This window comes from Salmo trutta, unplaced genomic scaffold (assembly GCF_901001165.1).
Source record: "Salmo trutta unplaced genomic scaffold, fSalTru1.1, whole genome shotgun sequence".
Classification (NCBI taxonomy): Eukaryota; Metazoa; Chordata; class Actinopteri; order Salmoniformes; family Salmonidae; genus Salmo; species Salmo trutta.
The window spans coordinates 421831-443006 of NW_021822684.1; the positions used below are offsets into that span (position 1 = coordinate 421831).

A 21176-nucleotide genomic window follows, 5' to 3' on the forward strand; every position below is an offset into this window, starting at 1 on the left:
TATAGGAGTAGTAAACAGCTTCTCCCTATAGGAGTACTAAACAGCTCCTCTCTATAGGAGTACTAAACAGCTTCTCCCTATAGGAGTAGTAAACAGCTTCTCCCTATAGGAGTACTAAACAACTTCTCCCTATAGGAGTAGTAAACAGCTTCTCCCTATAGGAGTACTAAACAGCTTCTCCCTATAGGAGTACTAAACAGCTTCTCTCTATAGGAGTAGTAAACAGCTTCTCCCTATAGGAGTACTAAACAGCTTCTCCCTATAGGAGTACTAAACAGCTTCTCTCTATAGGAGTACTAAACAGCTTCTCCCTATAGGAGTACTAAACAGCTTCTCTCTATAGGAGTAGTAAACAGCTTCTCCCTATAGGAGTACTAAACAGCTCCTCTCTATAGGAGTACTAAACAGCTTCTCCCTATAGGAGTAGTAAACAGCTTCTCCCTATAGGAGTAGTAAACAGCTTCTCCCTATAGGAGTAGTAAACAGCTTCTCCCTATAGGAGTACTAAACAGCTTCTCTCTATAGGAGTACTAAACATCTTCTCTCTATAGGAGTACTAAACAGCTCCTCTCTATAGGAGTACTAAACAGCTCCTCTCTATAGGAGTACTAAACAGCTTCTCTCGATAGGAGTACTAAACAGCTTCTCCCTATAGGAGTAGTAAACAGCTTCTCCCTATAGGAGTACTAAACAGCTTCTCTCTATAGGAGTACTAAACAGCTTCTCCCTATAGGAGTACTAAACAGCTTCTCTCGATAGGAGTACTAAACAGCTTCTCTCTATAGGAGTACTAAACAGCTTCTCCCTATAGGAGTAGTAAACAGCTTCTCCCTATAGGAGTACTAAACAGCTTCTCCCTATAGGAGTAGTAAACAGCTTCTCCCTATAGGAGTACTAAACAGCTTCTCTCTATAGGAGTAGTAAACAGCTTCTCCCTATAGGAGTAGTAAACAGCTTCTCCCTATAGGAGTACTAAACAGCTTCTCTCTATAGGAGTAGTAAACAGCTTCTCCCTATAGGAGTAGTAAACAGCTTCTCCCTATAGGAGTACTAAACAGCTTCTCTCTATAGGAGTACTAAACAGCTTCTCTCTATAGGAGTACTAAACAGCTCCTCTCTATAGGAGTACTAAACAGCTCCTCTCTATAGGAGTACTAAACAGCTCCTCTCTATAGGAGTACTAAACAGCTCCTCTCTATAGGAGTACTAAACAGCTCCTCCCTATAGGAGTAGTAAACAGCTTCTCTCTATAGGAGTACTAAACAGCTTCTCCCTATAGGAGTACTAAACAGCTCCTCTCTATAGGAGTACTAAACATCTCCTCTCTATAGGAGTACTAAACAGCTTCTCTCTATAGGAGTACTAAACAGCTTCTCTCTATAGGAGTACTAAACAGCTCCTCTCTATAGGAGTACTAAACAGCTTCTCCCTATAGGAGTACTAAACAGCTTCTCCCTATAGGAGTAGTAAACAGCTTCTCCCTATAGGAGTCGTAAACAGCTTCTCTCTATAGGAGTACTAAACAGCTCCTCTCTATAGGAGTACTAAACAGCTTCTCTCTATAGGAGTACTAAACAGCTTCTCTCTATAGGAGTACTAAACAGCTCCTCTCTATAGGAGTACTAAACAGCTTCTCTCTATAGAAGTACTAAACAGCTTCTCTCTATAGGAGTACTAAACAGCTTCTCTCTATAGGAGTACTAAACAGCTTCTCTCTATAGGAGTAGTAAACAGCGCCTCTCTATAGGAGTACTAAACATCTTCTCCCTATCGGAGTATTAAACAGATTCTCTCTATAGGAGTACTAAACAGCTCCTCTCTATAGGAGTACTAAACAGCTTCTCTCTATCGGAGTACTAAACAGCTTCTCTCTATAGGAGTACTAAACAGCTTCTCTCTATAGGAGTACTAAACAGCTTCTCTCTATAGGAGTACTAAACAGCTTCTCTCTATAGGAGTACTAAACAGCTTCTCTCTATAGGAGTACTAAACAGCTTCTCTCTATAGGAGTACTAAACAGCTTCTCTCTATAGGAGTACTAAACAGCTTCTCTCTATAGGAGTACTAAACAGCTTCTCTCTATAGGAGTACTAAACAGCTTCTCTCTATAGGAGTACTAAACAGCTTCTCTCTATAGGAGTACTAAACAGCTTCTCTCTATAGGAGTACTAAACAGCTTCTCCCTATAGGAGTACTAAACAGCTTCTCTCTATAGGAGTACTAAACAGCTTCTCCCTATAGGAGTACTAAACAGCTTCTCCCTATAGGAGTACTAAACATCTTCTCCCTATAGGAGTACTAAACAGCTTCTCTCTATAGGAGTACTAAACAGCTTCTCTCTATAGGAGTACTAAACAGCTTCTCTCTATAGGAGTACTAAACAGCTTCTCTCTATAGGAGTGGTAAACAGCTTCTCTCTATAGGAGTACTAAACAGCTTCTCCCTATAGGAGTACTAAACAGCTTCTCGCTATAGGAGTACTAAACAGCTTCTGGCATGTTACCATGGTTCCCTTCCCACTGGGGCCCAGGGGTCTGATGAACTGTGGTGGGATGTCTCTGACACACATACAAGCAGACAGGAAGTGAGTCAGGGATAAACGTGTGAGAGAATAGAAAAGGAGAAAGACAACAGGAATGAGTGATTGACTAAGTTGGTCAGGAAGAGGAGGAGAAAGAGAGAGAGGGAAGAGGACAGAAGAGTGATACCCCTCCCTTGGGATTGTGCAAGGCCAACAGTGGAAACTCCTAGTAACAATGAGGTTTATTTATCTTAGATAGCACCAAAGCTGAAAAAGGCCCTAGATCAATGGACGAGAGGAGAGAAAGAGAGAGGGCATAGAAAGAGGCAGGGTAAGAGGGATGAGAGAATAGAGAAAAGCATGCTGGGACGTAAGGAAAAGCGAGAGACTGAGAAAAAGGGAAACACCAAAGCAGGGAGAAACGTTATTCTATAGTCTTAGGGTGTTTTGTGAGGGTGGGCAAGACTTTGAGGGTAACACTCTACCCCTCCGTCCACCACCCCTCCCCACGGCCCCCCTTGGCCGGCCAGCCTCGTTCTGGTGCCAAGAATGTGCCGGCGTTTCTGGGTGGCGGCCATATTGGAATCCTGTCTGACAGGTCCATTGTGCCCCTGTCAGATGGCCTCTGTGATTGGGCAGTTGTGTCCAATCACGTTTGGCGGCTGTGTTCCGATGGTCTGTGCTGGTGAGCAGACTCTCCTGTCCTGTTGGGCTGCTAGTGTCTGTAAACTCTGCACTGTTTTGTTTACTACCACACCGTGAGGGGTTTTAATTACCAACAGAAATATAATGTGTCTTCTCTATGGTCATAGACACATGCCCAATATTTTTGTTAAAAATGCAATGATAATGTGTCATTTCAACAACATATGAGGCATGGAACTCCATGATAATTCCTTACATGCACTGTATATATCAAGACTCACAGTATCTCTCTGTCTCTCTCTGTCTCTCTCTGTCTCTCTCTGTCTCTCTCTCTCCTCTCTCTCCTCTCTCTCTCTCAGACCAAGTCACGGAACATCCTACGGATTGGGCTGCACTCCCTCGGCTCCGCCCTGTGGGGTGACGACCTATGTTGCCGTGAAAACCCAAGCCACGGCCACGCCCTCACCACCTTCCTTTACGGCCTCCGGGCCATGCTGAGGTCATCGCTCTCTGTCGCCGTGGTTACCGTGCCCTCACACCTCATCCAGGTAAGAGTATGTGCCGTGCACTAAGAGTGTCACAAAGGGCACGTAGGTGTGTCACGTGCAACCCAGCATTTTCAATTCATGTTCGTCACCTTTCACATTGTAACATTGTTCTACGTATTATCAGTAGTGCTGTTAACAGGAATCAACACCCTGGATCACAGCGTCACCAGGGTTAGACTACAGTATGTGTATGGTCAACACCCTGGATCACAGCGTCACCAGGGTTAGACTACAGTATGTGTATGGTCAACACCCTGGAGCACAGTGTCACCAGGGTTAGACTACAGTATGTGTATGGTCAACACCCTGGATCACAGCGTCACCAGGGTTAGACTACAGTATGTGTATGGTCAACACCCTGGATCACAGCGTCACCAGGGTTAGACTACAGTATGTGTATGGTCAACACCCTGGAGCACAGCGTCACCAGGGTTAGACTACAGTATGTGTATGGTCAACACCCTGGAGCACAGTGTCACCAGGGTTAGACTACAGTATGTGTATGGTCAACACCCTGGAGCACAGCGTCACCAGGGTTAGACTACAGTATGTGTATGGTCAACACCCTGGAGCACAGTGTCACCAGGGTTAGACTACAGTATGTGTATGGTCAACACCCTGGAGCACAGCGTCACCAGGGTTAGACTACAGTATGTGTATGGTCAACACCCTGGAGCACAGTGTCACCAGGGTTAGACTACAGTATGTGTATGGGCAACACCCTGGAGCACAGCGTCACCAGGGTTAGACTACAGTATGTGTATGGTCAACACCCAGGAGCACAGTGTCACCAGGGTTAGACTACAGTATGTGTATGGTCAACACCCTGGAGCACAGCGTCACCAGGGTTAGACTACAGTATGTGTATGGTCAACACCCTGGAGCACAGCGTCACCAGGGTTAGACTACAGTATGTGTATGGTCAACACCCTGGAGCACAGTGTCACCAGGGTTAGACTACAGTATGTGTATGGGCAACACCCTGGAGCACAGCGTCACCAGGGTTAGACTACAGTATGTGTATGGTCAACACCCAGGAGCACAGTGTCACCAGGGTTAGACTACAGTATGTGTATGGTCAACACCCTGGAGCACAGCGTCACCAGGGTTAGACTACAGTATGTGTATGGTCAACACCCTGGAGCACAGCGTCACCAGGGTTAGACTACAGTATGTGTATGGTCAACACCCTGGAGCACAGCGTCACCAGGGTTAGACTACAGTATGTGTATGGTCAACACCCTGGAGCACAGCGTCACCAGGGTTAGACTACAGTATGTGTATGGTCAACACCCTGGAGCACAGTGTCACCAGGGTTAGACTACAGTATGCGTATGGTCAACACCCTGGAGCACAGCGTCACCAGGGTTAGACTACAGTATGTGTATGGTCAACACCCAGGAGCACAGTGTCACCAGGGTTAGACTACAGTATGTGTATGGTCAACACCCTGGAGCACAGCGTCACCAGGGTTAGACTACAGTATGTGGTCATATGAAGCCAGTGGGTCTCACTGTTTCAGAATTGAAAGAGTGGTCCACTTTGCTGTGTGTGTGTGTGTGTGTGTGTGTGTGTGTGTGTGTGTGTGTGTGTGTGTGTGTGTGTGTGTGTGTGTGTGTGTGTGTGCGCGCACGTCTGTCCGTTTGTGTTTACACGTCCGTCCGCCCTTGTGTGTGTTGGGCCTACTGGAGGCTGCTCTGCCCTGTCCTCAGTGGGCTGCTACGTTGCCCCCTTTTGTTTTGACTGGGCCTCTTGACCTTGTGGGCAATGCCACCCTGTGGGACAAGGCTCGATGTTGGCTTAGCCACCCGGTCTCTCAATGGGACAAGGCTCGATGTTGGCTTAGCCACCCGGTCTCTCAATGGGACAAGGCTCGATGTTGGCTTAGCCACCCGGTCTCTCAATGGGACAAGGCACGATGTTGGCTTAGCCACCCGGTCTCTCAATGGGACAAGGCTCTATGTTGGCTTAGCCACCCAGTCTCTCAATGGGACAAGGCACTATGTTGGCTTAGCCACCCAGTCTCTCAAAGGGACACGGCTCGATGTTGGCTTAGCCACCCAGTCTCTCAATGGGACAAGGCACTATGTTGGCTTAGCCACCCAGTCTCTCAATGGGACAAGGCACGATGTTGGCTTAGCCACCCGGTCTCTCAATGGGACGAGGCACGATGTTGGCTTAGCCACCCAGTCTCTCAATGGGACAAGGCTCGATGTTGGCTTAGCCACCCAGTCTCTCAATGGGACAAGGCTCGATGTTGGCTTAGCCACCCAGTCTCTCAATGGGACGAGGCATGATGTTGGCTTAGCCACCCGGTCTCTCAATGGGACGAGGCACGATGTTGGCTTAGCCACCCAGTCTCTCAATGGGACAAGGCTCGATGTTGGCTTAGCCACCCGGTCTCTCAATGGGACAAGGCTCGATGTTGGCTTAGCCACCCGGTCTCTCAATGGGACAAGGCACGATGTTGGCTTAGCCACCCGGTCTCTCAATGGGACGAGGCACGATGTTGGCTTAGCCACCCAGTCTCTCAATGGGACAAGGCTCGATGTTGGCTTAGCCACCCGGTCTCTCAATGGGACAAGGCTCGATGTTGGCTTAGCCACCCGGTCTCTCAATGGGACAAGGCACGATGTTGGCTTAGCCACCCGGTCTCTCAATGGGACAAGGCTCTATGTTGGCTTAGCCACCCAGTCTCTCAATGGGACAAGGCACTATGTTGGCTTAGCCACCCAGTCTCTCAAAGGGACACGGCTCGATGTTGGCTTAGCCACCCAGTCTCTCAATGGGACAAGGCACTATGTTGGCTTAGCCACCCAGTCTCTCAATGGGACAAGGCTCGATGTTGGCTTAGCCACCCAGTCTCTCAATGGGACAAGGCTCGATGTTGGCTTAGCCACCCAGTCTCTCAATGGGACGAGGCACGATGTTGGCTTAGCCACCCGGTCTCTCAATGGGACAAGGCTCGATGTTGGCTTAGCCACCCGGTCTCTCAATGGGACGAGGCACGATGTTGGCTTAGCCACCCAGTCTCTCAATGGGACAAGGCTCGATGTTGGCTTAGCCACCCGGTCTCTCAATGGGACAAGGCTCGATGTTGGCTTAGCCACCCGGTCTCTCAATGGGACAAGGCACGATGTTGGCTTAGCCACCCGGTCTCTCAATGGGACAAGGCTCTATGTTGGCTTAGCCACCCAGTCTATCAATGGGACAAGGCTCTATGTTGGCTTAGCCACCCAGTCTCTCAATGGGACAAGGCTCTATGTTGGCTTAGCCACCCAGTCTCTCAATGGGACAAGGCTCTATGTTGGCTTAGCCACCCAGTCTCTCAAAGGGACACGGCTCGATGTTGGCTTAGCCACCCGGTCTCTCAATGGGACAAGGCTCTATGTTGGCTTAGTCACCCAGTCTCTCAATGGGACAAGGCTCGATGTTGGCTTAGCCACCCAGTCTCTCAATGGGACAAGGCTCGATGTTGGCTTAGCCACTCAGTCTCTCAATGGGACAAGGCTCGATGTTGGCTTAGCCACCCAGTCTCTCAATGGGACAAGGCTCGATGTTGGACTCTTATTCTGGGAGTCCTTAGCCATTCATCCATTGGACAAGCAGGGATGGCATGTGGCTTTGGCTCTAATGGACTGTTCACTGCATTCAGAGGACCGTTTCACTGTTAGTCTACACCTGTTGTTTACGAAGCATGTGACTTATACACATTTGATTTGATCCTCTTTGTTGGTGGTTGTTGTTGCAGTAATGACATGCATCTATAGGTATTCTGTGTGTTCTATTTGATTAGATTTATTAGGATCCCCATTAGCCGATGCCAATGGCGACATCTATTCTTATATGGGGTCCGACGCATAACGAAAAAGACAAGAATTTCCATATATTTAAAACATGATCATGTAGTGTGTGTTCATCTATCAGTTCCACATACATGTCAGTACATACCCACAACAAGTAGGTCACATGGGGGAGAGGCGTCACCCCGTGAGGTGTTGCTTTATTTGTTTTTTTGAAACCAGGTTTGTTGTTCACTTGCACGCTATATGAGATAGGAGATCCATGCACTTATGGCTCTGTATAATACTGTACATTTCTTTGAATTTGTTCTGGGCTTGGGGACTGTGAAAAGTCCCCAGGTTGCATGTCTAGTGGGATAAATGTGTGTCAGTGCTGTGTGCAAATTGACTATTCAAATAATTTGGAACGTACAACACATTGCATCACTTCTTGTTTTTAAAAGAAACATTCAGTCTTTCCTCAACTCTTAGCCAAGACAGACTGTCAAGCACAGTATTAATATTAGCCCTCTGATTACAATGAAGAGCAAGACGTGATGCTCTGTTGGGCCAGCTGCAGGAGTTGCTTTGTGGAGTGTGGTGTCAAAAAAGCAGAACATCTCTTTATTGTAGACAGACTTCTCCCCATCTTTACAACCATTGAATTAATATGTTCTGACCATGACTGTTAACAATCTAAGGTAACACCAAGTAACCAGATTCAGCTGAGGTCTAGAACTTAGGGAATGATTTGTACCAAATTCAATGCTCTTAGTTTTATAGATGTTCAGGACCAGTTTATTACTGACCACCCATTCCAAAACTGACTGCAACTCTTTGTTAAGGGTTTCAGTGACTTCATTAGCTGTGGTTGCTGACGCGTATATGGTTGAATAATTAGCATACATGGACACACATGCTTTGTTTAATGCCAGTGGCAGGTCATTGGTAAAAATAGATAAGAGTAAAGGGCCTAGAGAGCTGCCCTGCGGTACACCACACTTTACATGTTTGACATTCGAGAAGCTTCCATTAAAGAAAACCCTCTGAGGTAAATTAGATAGTGGAAGTTGAAAAGAAATAACACATATGTTTTCTCAACCATAGGTTATGGTCAATAATATCAAAGGCTGTACTGAAATCTAACAGTACAGCTCCCACAATCTTCTTATTATCAATGTCTTTCAACCAATCATCATTTGTGTCAGTACAGTACATGTTGAGTGCCCTTCTCTATAAGCATGCTGAAAGTATGTTGTTAATTTGTTTACAGAGAAATAGCATTGTATTTGGTCAAACATAATTTTTTCAACAGTTTGCTAAGAGCTGGCAGCAAGCTGATAGGTCTGCTGTTAGAACCAGTTTGCTAAGAGCTGGCAGCAAGCTGATAGGTCTGCTGTTAGAACCAGTTTGCTAAGAGCTGGCAGCAAGCTGATAGGTCTGCTGTTAGAACCAGTTTGCTAAGAGCTGGCAGCAAGCTGATAGGTCTGCTGTTAGAACCAGTAAAGGCCACTTTACCACTGTTGGGTAGCGGAATGACTTTGGCTTCCCTCCAGGCCTGAGGACAAAGACTTTCCTCTAGGCTCAGATTAAAAATATGACAGATAGGAGTGGCTATAGAGTCAGTTACCATTCTCAGTGCCAGGAGGTTTGTCATTATTGATCAATAACATAATTTTTTCACCTCTCCCACACTTCAAACTTACAATGCTCATCTTTCATTATTCGTTTTTTATACGATTGCTCACTGTTCGTTGTTGGCATTTCCTGCCTAAGTTTGACTACTTTGTGTGTGTGTGTGTGTGTGTGTCCTTACTCTGGACCCTCAGTGTGGAGGTGGTAGAGTCATCTGCTGGGACATATGGCAGACGGTGGCTCTCCCAGAAACTCAGCCATAGAAACACACTCACTAGAACAGACATCCAGACCGATCTGATGTAGGGCTGGGCGATATGGCCTAAAAATCATATCTTCATTTATTTTATTTTATTTTATTTCTAATTTATGGGCGATTTCCTGATATACAGTATATTTTTTTTAACGTTTTCTCTAAATAAGCTTTGTTGCACAATTTCAGGTCAAATACACTGCATTTCAAACAGTCAGCAATAATCTAATGAATTCAGGGCTTATAAAATTATATCTAGGCTAAATATAAGCCTTCCGCAACCATAAGACCCACTAATAATTTAATGATTTGATCAATGTAGTTTAACCTTTATTTGATCAATGTAGTTTAACCCAATAATCGCTGATCTGTCTTTTAAGTCTATGAAAATGCCCTTTTTGTTCCAAATGTAACCAGAACCAGGCATAATGCACATCCAGTAGTAATGAACTAACTTCTGGTAGCAGACATTATAGAAGATCAACACTATTTATGAGACCTATCTATCAAGCACCACATGCTAGTGAGTAGCCAGCTAATCTTTATATTTAAAGTCTAGCCAACTAGGATCAGTTTGTTTGCTAACAAGGTAGAACAGTTGAACAGTTATGAATACACCCTCCTGTCTCTGTTTTAACCAAATCAAATCAAAAATAAGATGATGCTTATTTCTCAGAATGAGAACGAGTTGGCAATTCCTGATATAACTGCGTCTTTTTTTTGCTTATTGCACATTTTATAAAACACAGACTTGACCGCTAGCTAGCTAGCTGTGTGTGCTACCGCAATGCTTCGCACATCAGAAACTGCGCATACATTTTCCACGATCATGTTCATTGATACACTCGTTTTAGTAGGGTCTGTTCTACATTTTGGGAGTTGAGACATTAAAAGGGGATCGTTAGAAGGGGAATCTACTGATTCTGTTGGACCAAACCTCAAATGCAAATAGATAGTTGAAACTGCTTGTTGTCAGAGGGCAAGAAGATGATCTTTCATCTTTGTTGTGAGTGGCAGGGGAAGGGGCACGGTGTCTGTGTGCCAGGGGGAAGGGGCACGGTGTCTGTGTGCCAGGGGGAAGGGGCATGGTGTCTGTGTGCCAGGGGGAAGGGGCACGGTGTCTGTGTGCCAGGGGGGAGGGGCACGGTGTCTGTGTGCCAGGGGGAAGGGGCACGGTGTCTGTGTGCCAGGGGGAAGGGGCACGGTGTCTGTGTGCCAGGGGGAAGGGGCACGGTGTCTGTGTGCCAGGGGGAAGGGGCACGGTGTCTGTGTGCCAGGGGGAAGCGGCACGGTGTCTGTGTGCCAGGGGGAAGGTGCTCGGTGTCTGTGTGCCAGGGGGAAGGGGCTCGGTGTCTGTGTGCCAGGGGGAAGGGGCTCGGTGTCTGTGTGCCAGGGGGAAGGGGCTCGGTGTCTGTGTGCCAGGGGGAAGGGGCACGGTGTCTGTGTGCCAGGGGGAAGGGGCACGGTGTCTGTGTGTCAGGGGGAAGGGGCACGGTGTCTGTGTGCCAGGGGGAAGGGGCACGGTGTCTGTGTGCCAGGGGGAAGGGGCACGGTGTCTGTGTGCCAGGGGGAAGGGGCACGGTGTCTGTGTGCCAGGGGGAAGGGGCACGGTGTCTGTGTGAAACAGTTGTTTTTTACCTTGATTCTTGAGAGACAGGCATTTGGAAGATCGCACCAAAATATACAGTCTAGACTGGCAGCAGTGTGGGGCTCGTTGGTTAGTCTGGTCTCTCTCAGCCACAGACAGTCTAGACTGGCAGCAGTGTGGGGCTCGTTGGTTAGTCTGGTCTCTCTCAGCCACAGACAGTCTAGACTGGCAGCAGTGTGGGGCTCGTTGGTTAGTCTGGTCTCTCTCAGCCACAGACAGTCTAGACTGGCAGCAGTGTGGGGCTCGTTGGTTAGTCTGGTCTCTCTCAGCCACAGACAGTCTAGACTGGCAGCAGTGTGGGGCTCGTTGGTTAGTCTGGTCTCTCTCAGCCACAGACAGTCTAGACTGACAGCAATGGGGCTAGTTGGTTAGTCTGGTCTCTCTCAGCCACAGACAGTCTAGACTGGCAGCAGTGTGGGGCTCGTTGGTTAGTCTGGTCTCTCTCAGCCACAGACAGTCTAGACTGGTAGCAGTGAGGTTAGTTGGGCTACACTGGCTGCTCTATCCATTATTAAACACCCAGGGAGGAAGAGTGATGCACAGAAAGCCTCCTCACACCACCCAGTGCCACAGTCCACCTGAAACTTTAATCAGGACCTCGGTCCCCTTGCTCATCACACACACCTGTCATTCAAAGCCCCACTAGTTTTGATCCGTACTTTTCTAGCTAAAAATAATAATAATATATATTATTTTTGGGGGGACACATGTTTTGCATGTAATGTTGACATTAATACGTGTCACATATCAGTTTGGAAACAATGTAAAAATGTTTAATAATTATTGAGTTAATGAAGCCGCATACAAACTTGGTCTCTTTTTTGCTTTCTTGAGTAAGCCAGCTCCAAAATGCAGGTGTTTCAGCCTAGCTCAGTGCTTTCTGTGGTGGAGGGGCAGCCAGTGGAAAATACAGAACATAGGGGTTGGTAATGTTCTCTAGTTGCGCCGTGATTGGCTCAGTGTTCTGTCACTCATGGGGACACTACGTCGCCGCCAAATCTAAGGGTAGAGCTCGAAATTCAAGCCCCTTGGGTGCTGCCTTAGAGTTACATTAGAAGTGCCCATCCAAGGAGATTTAAGGTCATTGGCCACAGATAAAATTACGTCAAATCGCATACAGTTGAAGTCGGAAATTTACATACACTTAGGTTGGAGTCATTAAAACTCGATTTTCAACCACTCCACAAATTTCTTGTTAACAAACTATAGGTTTGGCAAGTCGGTTAGGACATCTACTTTGTGCATGACACAAGCAATTCTTCCAACAATTGTTTACAGACAGATTATTTCACTTATAACTCACTGTATCACAATTCCAGTGGGTCAGAAGTTTACATACACTAAGTTGACTGTGCCTTTTAAACAGCTTGTAAAATTCCAGAAAATTATGTAATGGCTTTAGAAGCTTCTTATAGGCTAATTGACATCATTTGAGTCAATTGGAGGTGTACCTGTGGATGTATTTCAAGGCCTACCTTCAAACTCAGTGCCTCTTTGCTTGACATCATGGGAAAATCTAAAGAAATCAGCCAAGACCTCAATCTGGTTCATCCTTGGGAGAAATTTCCAAACGCCTGAAGGTACCACGTTTATCTGTACAAACAATAGTACGCAAGTATAAACACCATGGGACCACACAGCTGTCATATCGCTCAGGAAGGAGACTCGTTCTGTCCCCTAGAGATGAATGTACTTTGTCGCAAAAAGTGCAAATCAATCCCAGATCAACAGCAAAGGACCTTGTGAAGATGCTGGAGGAAACAGGTACAAAAGTATCTATATCCACAGTAAAACGAGTCCTATATCGACATAACCTGAAAGGCCACTCAGCAAGGAAGAAGCCACTGCTCCAAAACCGCCATAAAAAAGCCAGACTATGGTTTGCAACTCCACATGGGGACAAAGATCGTACTTTTTAGAGAAATGTCCTCTGGTCTGATGAAGCAAAAATAGAACTGTTTGGCCATAATGACCATCGTTATGTTTGGAGGAAAAAGGGGGAGGCTTGCAAGCTGAAGAACACCATCCCAACCGTGAAGCACGGGGGTGGCAGCATCATGTTGTGGGGGTGCTTTGCTGCAGGAGGGACTGGTGCACTTCACAAAATAGATGGCATCATGAGGGAGGAAAATGATGTGAATATATTGAAGCAACATCTCAAGACATCAGTCAGGACGTTAAAGCTTGGTCACAAATGGGTCTTCCAAATGGACAATGACCCCAAGCATACTTCCAAGTTGTGGCAAAATGGCTTAAGGACAACAAAGTCAAGGTATTGGAGTGGCCATCACAAAACCCTGACCTCAATCCTATAGAAAATGTGTAGGCAGAACTGAAAAAGCATGTGCGAGCAAAGAGGCCTACAAACCTGACTCAGTTACACCAGCTCTGTCAGGAGGAATGGGCCAAAATTCACCCAACTTATTGTGGGAAGCTTGTGGAAGGCTTCCCTGAAATGTTTGACCCAAGTTAAACAATTTAAAGGCAATGCTACAAATACTAATTGAGTGTATGTAAACTTCTGACCCACTGGGAATGTGATGAAAGAAATAAAAGCATAAATAAATCATTCTCTCTACTATTATTCTGACATTTCACATTCTTAAAATAAAGTGGTGATCCTAACTGACCTAAGACAGGGAATATTTGCTAGTATTAAATGTCAGGAATTGACTTTAGATGTATTTAGATGTACTTCAACTATCTACAGCAGCTTTGATTGGACAAAATCTTAGCTAGCAGGCTAGCAGTCATCATGAATGAAGTCAACAATCTAGCCTGTCACTAGCCTGCTATTCAGTGGGGTGGGTGTGTGCTCCTAAGTCTGGGTTTAAGGGTCTCTTTTCCAAGCTTAAAAAGATAAACATTCAACATTGGCCATGGTGTCAGTACAGCATGACTTCTGCCTCGCTCAAAACAACTGGAATCTCAGAACTGTGAAATGTGATATTTGTGAATTCAAGACAACTGCGAACTCTGAAAAAAAAGCTCAGACTGGGAAAATACATGTTGAACGGTCATCCAACTCAGAATTGCAAGTCGGGAACTCTGGCCTCTTTCTAGAGCTCCGACCTGAAGGTCACTGACGTCATCATGATTCAACCCCATTTGTCTTGAAAGCACCATAAATCCAGAGAATGCCAGTATTTGATGACAAAGTTTGATAACAAACTTTGCTCATGAAGGGCCGCCGCGCCACCTTCCTGTTCAAGTGAGCACAGCACAACAAGGTGAGTCCAAAAATGTCTTGTATGCTGCATTTACTTGAGTAAATGAGGCATTCATAGTACAGTCGTGGCCAAAAGTTTTGACAATGACACAAATATTAATTTCCTCAAAGTTTGCTGCTTCAGTGTCTTTAGATATTTTTGTCAGATGTTACTATGGAATACTGAAGTATATTTACAAGCATTTCATAAGTGTCAAAGGCTTTTATTGACAATTACATGAAGTTGATGCAAAGAGTCAATATTTTCAGTGTTGACCCTTCTTTTTCAAGACCTCTGCAATCCGCCCTGGCATGCTGTCAATTAACTTCTGGGCCACATCCTGACTGATGGCAGCCCATTCTTGCATAATCAATGCTTGGAGTTTGTCAGAATTTGTGGGTTTTTGTTTGTCTACACGCCTCTTGAGGATTGACCACAAGTTCTCAATGGGATTAAGGTCTGGGGAGTTTCCTGGCCATGGACCCAAAATTTTGATGTTTTGTTCCCCGAGCCACTTAGTTATCACTTTTGCCTTATGGCAAGGTGCTCCATCATGTTGGAAAAGACATTGTTCGTCACCAAACTGTTACTGGATGGTTGGGAGAGGTTACTCTCGGAGGATGTGTTGGTACCATTCTTTATTCATGGCTGTGTTCTTAGGCAAAATTGTGAGTGAGCCCACTCCCTTGGCTGAGAAGCAACCCCACACATGAATGGTCTCAGGATGCTTTACTGTTGGCATGACACAGGACTGATGGTAGCGCTCACCTTGTCTTCTCCGGACAAGCTTTTTTTCCGCATTCCCCAAATAATTGGAAAGGGGATTCATCAGAGAAAATGACTTTACCCCAGTCCTCAGCAGTCCAATCCCTGTACCTTTTGCAGAATATCAGTCTGTCCCTGATGTTTTTCCTGGAGAGAAGTGGCTTCTTTGCTGCCCTTCATGACACCAGGCCATCCTCCAAAAGTCTTCTGTGCGTGCAGATGCACTCACACCTGCCTGCTGCCATTCCTGAGCAAGCTCTGTACTGGTGGTTCCCCGATTCCACAGCTGAATCAACTTTAGGAGACGGTCCTGGCGCTTGCTGGACTTTCTTGAGCGCCCTGAAGCCTTCTTCACAACAATTGAACCGCTCTCCTTGGAGTTCTTGATGATCCTATATGCAATCTTACTGGCAGCAATATCCTTGCCTGTAAAGCCCTTTTTCTGCAAAGCAATGATGACGGCATGTGTTTCCCTGCAGGTAACCATGGTTGACAGAGGAAAAACAATGATTCCAAGCACCACCCTCCTTTTGAAGCTTCCAGTCTGTTATTCGAACTCAATCAGCATGACAGAGTGATCTCCAGCCTTGTCCTCGTCAACACTCACACCTGTGTTAATGAGAGAATCACTGACATGATGTCAGCTGGTCCTTTTGTGGCAGGGCTGAAATGCAGTGGAAATGTTTTTTGGGGGATTCAGTTCATTTGCATGGCAAAGATGGACTTTGCGTTTAATTGCAATTCATCTGATCACTCTTTATAACATTCAGGAGTATATGCAAATTGCCATCCTACAAACTGAGGCAGCAGACTTTGTGAAAATTAATATTTGTGTCATTCTCAAAACTTTTGGCCACGACTGTATATTGAAAGCAGGTGCTTCCACACAGATGTGGTCCTTGAGTTAATTAAGCAATTAACATCCCATCATGCTTAGGGTCATGTATAAAAATTCCCAGTTGCCTGTTATTTTGGCTACTATGGCCAGAAGAAGAGATCTGACTTTGAAAGAGAAGTCTCAAAGAAGCATAGGGGGTTTAAAGGGTGTGTCACCAGATCTCAACCCAGTTGAATACTTCTGGGAGATTTTGGAGCAGCGTCTGAGACCGTATTTTCCATCAACAAAACCCCAAATTATGAAATTGATCGCGAAAGAACGTTGCCGCATCCCTCCAATAGACTTCCAGAGACTTGTAGAATCTATGCCATGGCTCATTGAAGTTGTTCTGGTGGCTCATGGTGGCCCAATGCCCTATTAAGATACTTTGTTGGTGTTTCCTTTATTTTGGCAGTTACCTATATGTGAAGGAGAAGCTGACGTGGCGGATCGGACAGTGAGGAGACAGACAGGATGTTCATTCAGTTGGCCTTCCTAAAATCACAGACCACACACACACTATTGGTGGCCCACCCCTCTAAACAGTACAATTAAAATGTGTGCTAAATAATTTTGCTCACTCCGGGTTTAATTTCTGTGTGTGACTGACCTCAGCCTTTAAGTGCTCTGAGGCCTGGCTGGGGGGACATGCATACTTTAAAAGTAGAACACAAGTGAAAAGGATGGAGAACAAGAAAGGATGATAAGACAGGAAGGCATGAAAACTGCATCAGGCGATGGCAGGCAGCCAACACAGAGAGGAGGATGTTAATGATTTAAGAGGCTGAGGAGATGAATAATAGAAGACTCCCCCCATCCCTGCGTCCCCCTCTTCCTCTCTCCCTGTGTCCCCCTCTTCCTCTCTCCCTGTGTCCCCCTCTTCCTCTCTCCCTGTGTCCCCCTCTTCCTCTCTCCCTGTGTCCCCCTCTTCCCCTCTCCCTGTGTCCCTCTCTTCCTCTCTCCCTGCGTCCCCCTCTTCCTCTCTCCCTGTGTCCCCCTCTTCCTCTCTCCCTGTGTCCCCCTCTTTCTCTCTCCCTGTGTCCCTCTCTTCCTCTCTCCCTGTGTCCCCCTCTTTCTCTCTCCCTGTGTCCCTCTCTTCCTCTCTCCCTGTGTCCCTCTCTTCCTCTCTCCCTGTGTCCCCCTCTCTCCCTCTCTCCCTGTGTCCCCCTCTTCCTCTCTCCATGCGTTCCTCTCTCCCTCTCTCCCTGTGTCTCCCTCTCTCCCTGCGTTCCTCTCTTGCTGCGTCCCTCTCTCCCTCTCTCCCTGTGTCCCCCTCTCCCTCTCTCCCTGTGTCCCCTCTTCCTCTCTCCCTGCGTTCCTCTCTTCCTCTCTCCCTGTGTCCCTCTCTCCCTGTGTCCCCCTCTTCCCCTCTCCCTGTGTCCCTCTCTTCCTCTCTCCCTGCGTCCCCCTCTTCCTCTCTCCCTGTGTCCCCCTCTTCCTCTCTCCCTGCGTTCCTCTCTTCCTCTCTCCCTGTGTCCCCCTCTTCCTCTCTCCCTGCGTTCCTCTCTTCCTCTCTCCCTCTCTCCCTGTGTCCCCCTCTTCCCCTCTCCCTGTGTCGCCCTCTTCCTCTCTCCCTGTGTCCCCCTCTTCCTCTCTCCCTGTGTCCCCCTCTTCCTCTCTCCCTGTGTCCCCCTCTTCCTCTCTCCCTGTGTCCCCCTCTTCCTCTCTCCCTGTGTCCCCCTCTTCCTCTCTCCCTGCGTCCCTCTCTTCCTCTCTCCCTGCGTCCCTTTCTCCCTGCGTCCCTCTCTCCCTGCGTCCCTCTCTCCCTGTGTCCCTCTCTCCCTGCGTCCCTCTCTTCCTCTCTCCCTGCGTCCCTCTCTTCCTGCGTCCCTCTCTCCCTGTGTCCCTCTCTCCCTGCGTCTCTCTCTCCCTGCGTCTCTCTCTCCCTGTGTCCCTCTCTCCCTGCGTCCCTCTCTCCCTGCGTTCCTCTCTCCCTGCGTCCCTCTCTCCCTGCGTCTCTCTCTCCCTGCGTCTCTCTCTCCCTGCGTCTCTCTCTTCCTGCGTCCCTCTCTCCCTGTGTCCCTCTCTCCCTGCGTCCCTCTCTCCCTGCGTCCCTCTCTTCCTCCCTCTCTTCCTCTCTCACTGTGTCCCTCTCTCCCTGCGTCTCTCTCCCTGCGTCTCTCTCTCCCTGCGTCTCTCTCTCCCTGCGTCCCTCTCTCCCTGCGTCCCTCTCTCCCTGCGTCCCTCTCTCCCTGCGTCCCTCTCTCCCTGCGTCCCTCTCTCCCTGCGTCTCCCTCTTCCTCTCTCCCTGTGTCCCTCTCTCCCTCTTCCTCTCTCCCTGCGTCCCTCTCTCCCTGCGTCTCTCTCTCCCTGCGTCTCTCTCTCCCTGCGTCCCTCTCTCCTGCGTCCCTCTCTCCCTGCGTCCCTCTCTCCCTGCGTCCCTCTCTCCCTGCGTCCCCTCTCTCCCTGCGTCCCTCTCTCCCTGCGTCCCTCTCTCCCTGCGTCCCTCTCTCCCTGCGTCCCTCTCTCCCTGCGTCCCTCTCTCCTTGCGTCTCTCTCTCCCTGCGTCTCTCTCTCCCTGCGTCTCTCTCTCCCTGCGTCCCTCTCTCCCTGCGTCCCTCTCTCCCTGCGTCCCTCTCTCCCTGCGTCTCTCTCTCCCTGCGTCTCTCTCTCCCTGCGTCCCTCTCTCCCTGCGTCCCTCTCTCCCTGCGTTCCTCTCTTCCTCTCTCCCTGCGTTCCTCTCTTCCTCTCTCCCTCTCTCCCTGCGTCCCTCTCTTCCTCCCTCTCTTCCTCTCTCACTGTGTCCCTCTCTCCCTGCGTCCCTCTCTCCCTGCGTCCCTCTCTCCCTGCGTCCCTCTCTCCCTGCGTCCCTCTCTCCCTGCGTCCCTCTCTTCCTCTCTCCCTGCGTTCCTCTCTCCCTGCGTTCCTCTCTCCCTGCGTCTCTCTCTCCCTGCGTTCCTCTCTCCCTGCGTCCCTCTCTCCCTGCGTCTCTCTCTCCCTGCGTCTCTCTCTCCCTGCGTCCCTCTCTCCCTGTGTCCCTCTCTCCCTGCGTCCCTCTCTCCCTGCGTCCCTCTCTCCCTGCGTCCCTCTCTTCCTCTCTCACTGTGTCCCTCTCTCCCTGCGTCCCTCTCTCCCTGCGTCCCTCTCTCCCTGCGTCCCTCTCTCCCTGCGTCTCTCTCTCCCTGCGTCTCTCTCTCCCTGCGTCTCTCTCTCCCTGCGTCTCTCTCCCTGCGTCTCTCTCTCCCTGCGTCTCTCTCTCCCTGCGTCTCTCTCTCCCTGCGTCTCTCTCTCCCTGCGTCTCTCTCTCCCTGCGTCTCTCTCTCCCTGCGTCTCTCGCTCCCTGCGTCCCTCTCTCCCTGCGTCTCTCGCTCCCTGCGTCCCTCTCTCCCTGCGTCTCTCTCTCCCTGCGTTCCTCTCTCCCTGCGTCCCTCTCTCCCTGCGTCCCTCTCTCCCTGCGTCTCCCTCTTCCTCTCTCCCTGTGTCCCTCTCTCCCTGCGTCCCTCTCTCCCTCTTCCTCTCTCCCTGCTTCCCCCTCTCCCTCCCTCCCTCTCTTTCCCTGCGTTCCTCTCTCTCTGCATTCTTCTCCCCTTCTCTCCCCCTCTCCCTGCATTCCTCTCTCTCCCTCGTTCTCTGCTGTCACAACAGAGGGAGATCTGACCAGCAGGGGGAGCCCTCCTCCTCGAGCGATCCTCTCCCCTTCACTCCTTCAACTGTGTGTTTGTGTTCTTATGTGCATGATGCGTGTGTGTTTGTCTTTGTGCATGAGTGTACATATACACATCTCTCTACTTGTGTGTTTATGTGGTACAAAGATATTATGCAGCATCTCCTCCCTGTTGCACTTAATGTTTACCTTTACCCCCCCACACCTTTCTCCATGTGACCTCAACAACTACCCCCCCACACCTTTCTCCATGTGACCTCAACAACTCCCCCCCACACCTTTCTCCATGTGACCTCAACAACTCCCCCCCACACCTTTCTCCATGTGACCTCAACAACTCCCCCCACACCTTTCTCCATGTGACCTCAACAACTACCCCCCCACACCTTTCTCCATGTGACCTCAACAACTACCCCCCCACACCTTTCTCCATGTGACCTCAACTACCCCCCCACACCTTTCTCCATGTGACCTCAACAACTACCCCCCCACACCTTTCTCCATGTGACCTCAACTACCCCCCCACACCTTTCTCCATGTGACCTCAACTACCCCCCCACACCTTTCTCCATGTGACCTCAACTACCCCCCCACACCTTTCTCCATGTGACCTCAACTACCCCCCACACCTTTCTCCATGTGACCTCAACAACTACCCCCCACACCTTTCTCCATGTGACCTCACAACTACCCCCCCACACCTTTCTCCATGTGACCTCAACTACCCCCCCACACCTTTCTCCATGTGACCTCAACAACTACCCCCACACCTTTCTCCATGTGACCTCAACAACTACCCCCCACACCTTTCTCCATGTGACCTCAACAACTACCCCCCACACCTTTCTCCATGTGACCTCAACAACTACCCCCCACACCTTTCTCCATGTGACCTCAACTACCCCCGCACACCTTTCTCCATGTGACCTCAACTACCCCCCCACACCTTTCTCCATGTGACCTCAACTACCCCCCCACACCTTTCTCCATGTGACCTCAACAACTACCCCCCACACCTTTCTCCATGTGACCTCAACAACTACCCCCCCACACGTTTCTCCATGTGAGCTCAACAACTACCCCCCCACACGTTTCTCCATGTGACCTCAACAACTACCCCCCACACCTTTCTCCATGTGACCTCAATAACTGCCCTCCCTCCACATCGCCCCTCACCCGATCGGCAGGTAGTGAAGTCCTGAGTCGGGTAATGATGACCTATTTTAATTTCAGCGCTGATGTCAGGAGGTTTTCAATTACCTGTGATCACTCATCTTTCTCTCTCCTCGCCCTCACTCTCCATCTCTCTCTATTTCTCTCCATCTCTCTCTCTCCTACAGAACAGAGCTCTGATGGGCAATATAACCAGGTTGTGTGACACAGCCATCGCTCTAGAGTCCTTCAGAGGCTCAGAGAGAGAGACCAACCCCCTGTACAAAGATTACCACGGTAACCCACACACACACACCTCTTGTCCTTGTGTGTGTGTGTTTGTGTGTTTGTGTGTGTGGAGGCTGGTCTGCTAGGCAGGCAGGCCCCTCACAGGGCAGCCCAGGCTGTCAGGGCCTGTTAGTGGGCTGCTGCTCAATCAGACGTGCTCCTCACTAGACAGGCCGGGGGGGATTCAGCTGCCACGCTGCACTCTCCCCCTCACCCCCTCACCCCCCAGCAGAGCTCCTCTCTCCCGCC

General features: G+C 48.8%; 1 protein-coding gene across 1 annotated transcript in view; it reads left to right on the plus strand.

The window, feature by feature from the left end:
- Positions 1-20936, plus strand: part of LOC115183294 (elongator complex protein 4-like) — a gene marked incomplete at its 3' end in the record, with an annotated part of 56899 nt that extends 35963 nt beyond the window's left edge. Inside the window, exons 7-8 of the mRNA XM_029744624.1 lie at positions 3526-3714; positions 20828-20936. Of these exons, the coding sequence (XP_029600484.1) occupies positions 3526-3714; positions 20828-20936 (298 nt within the window). The remainder of the gene's footprint in view (positions 1-3525; positions 3715-20827) is intronic.
- Between the last annotated feature and the right edge of the window lie 240 nt (positions 20937-21176).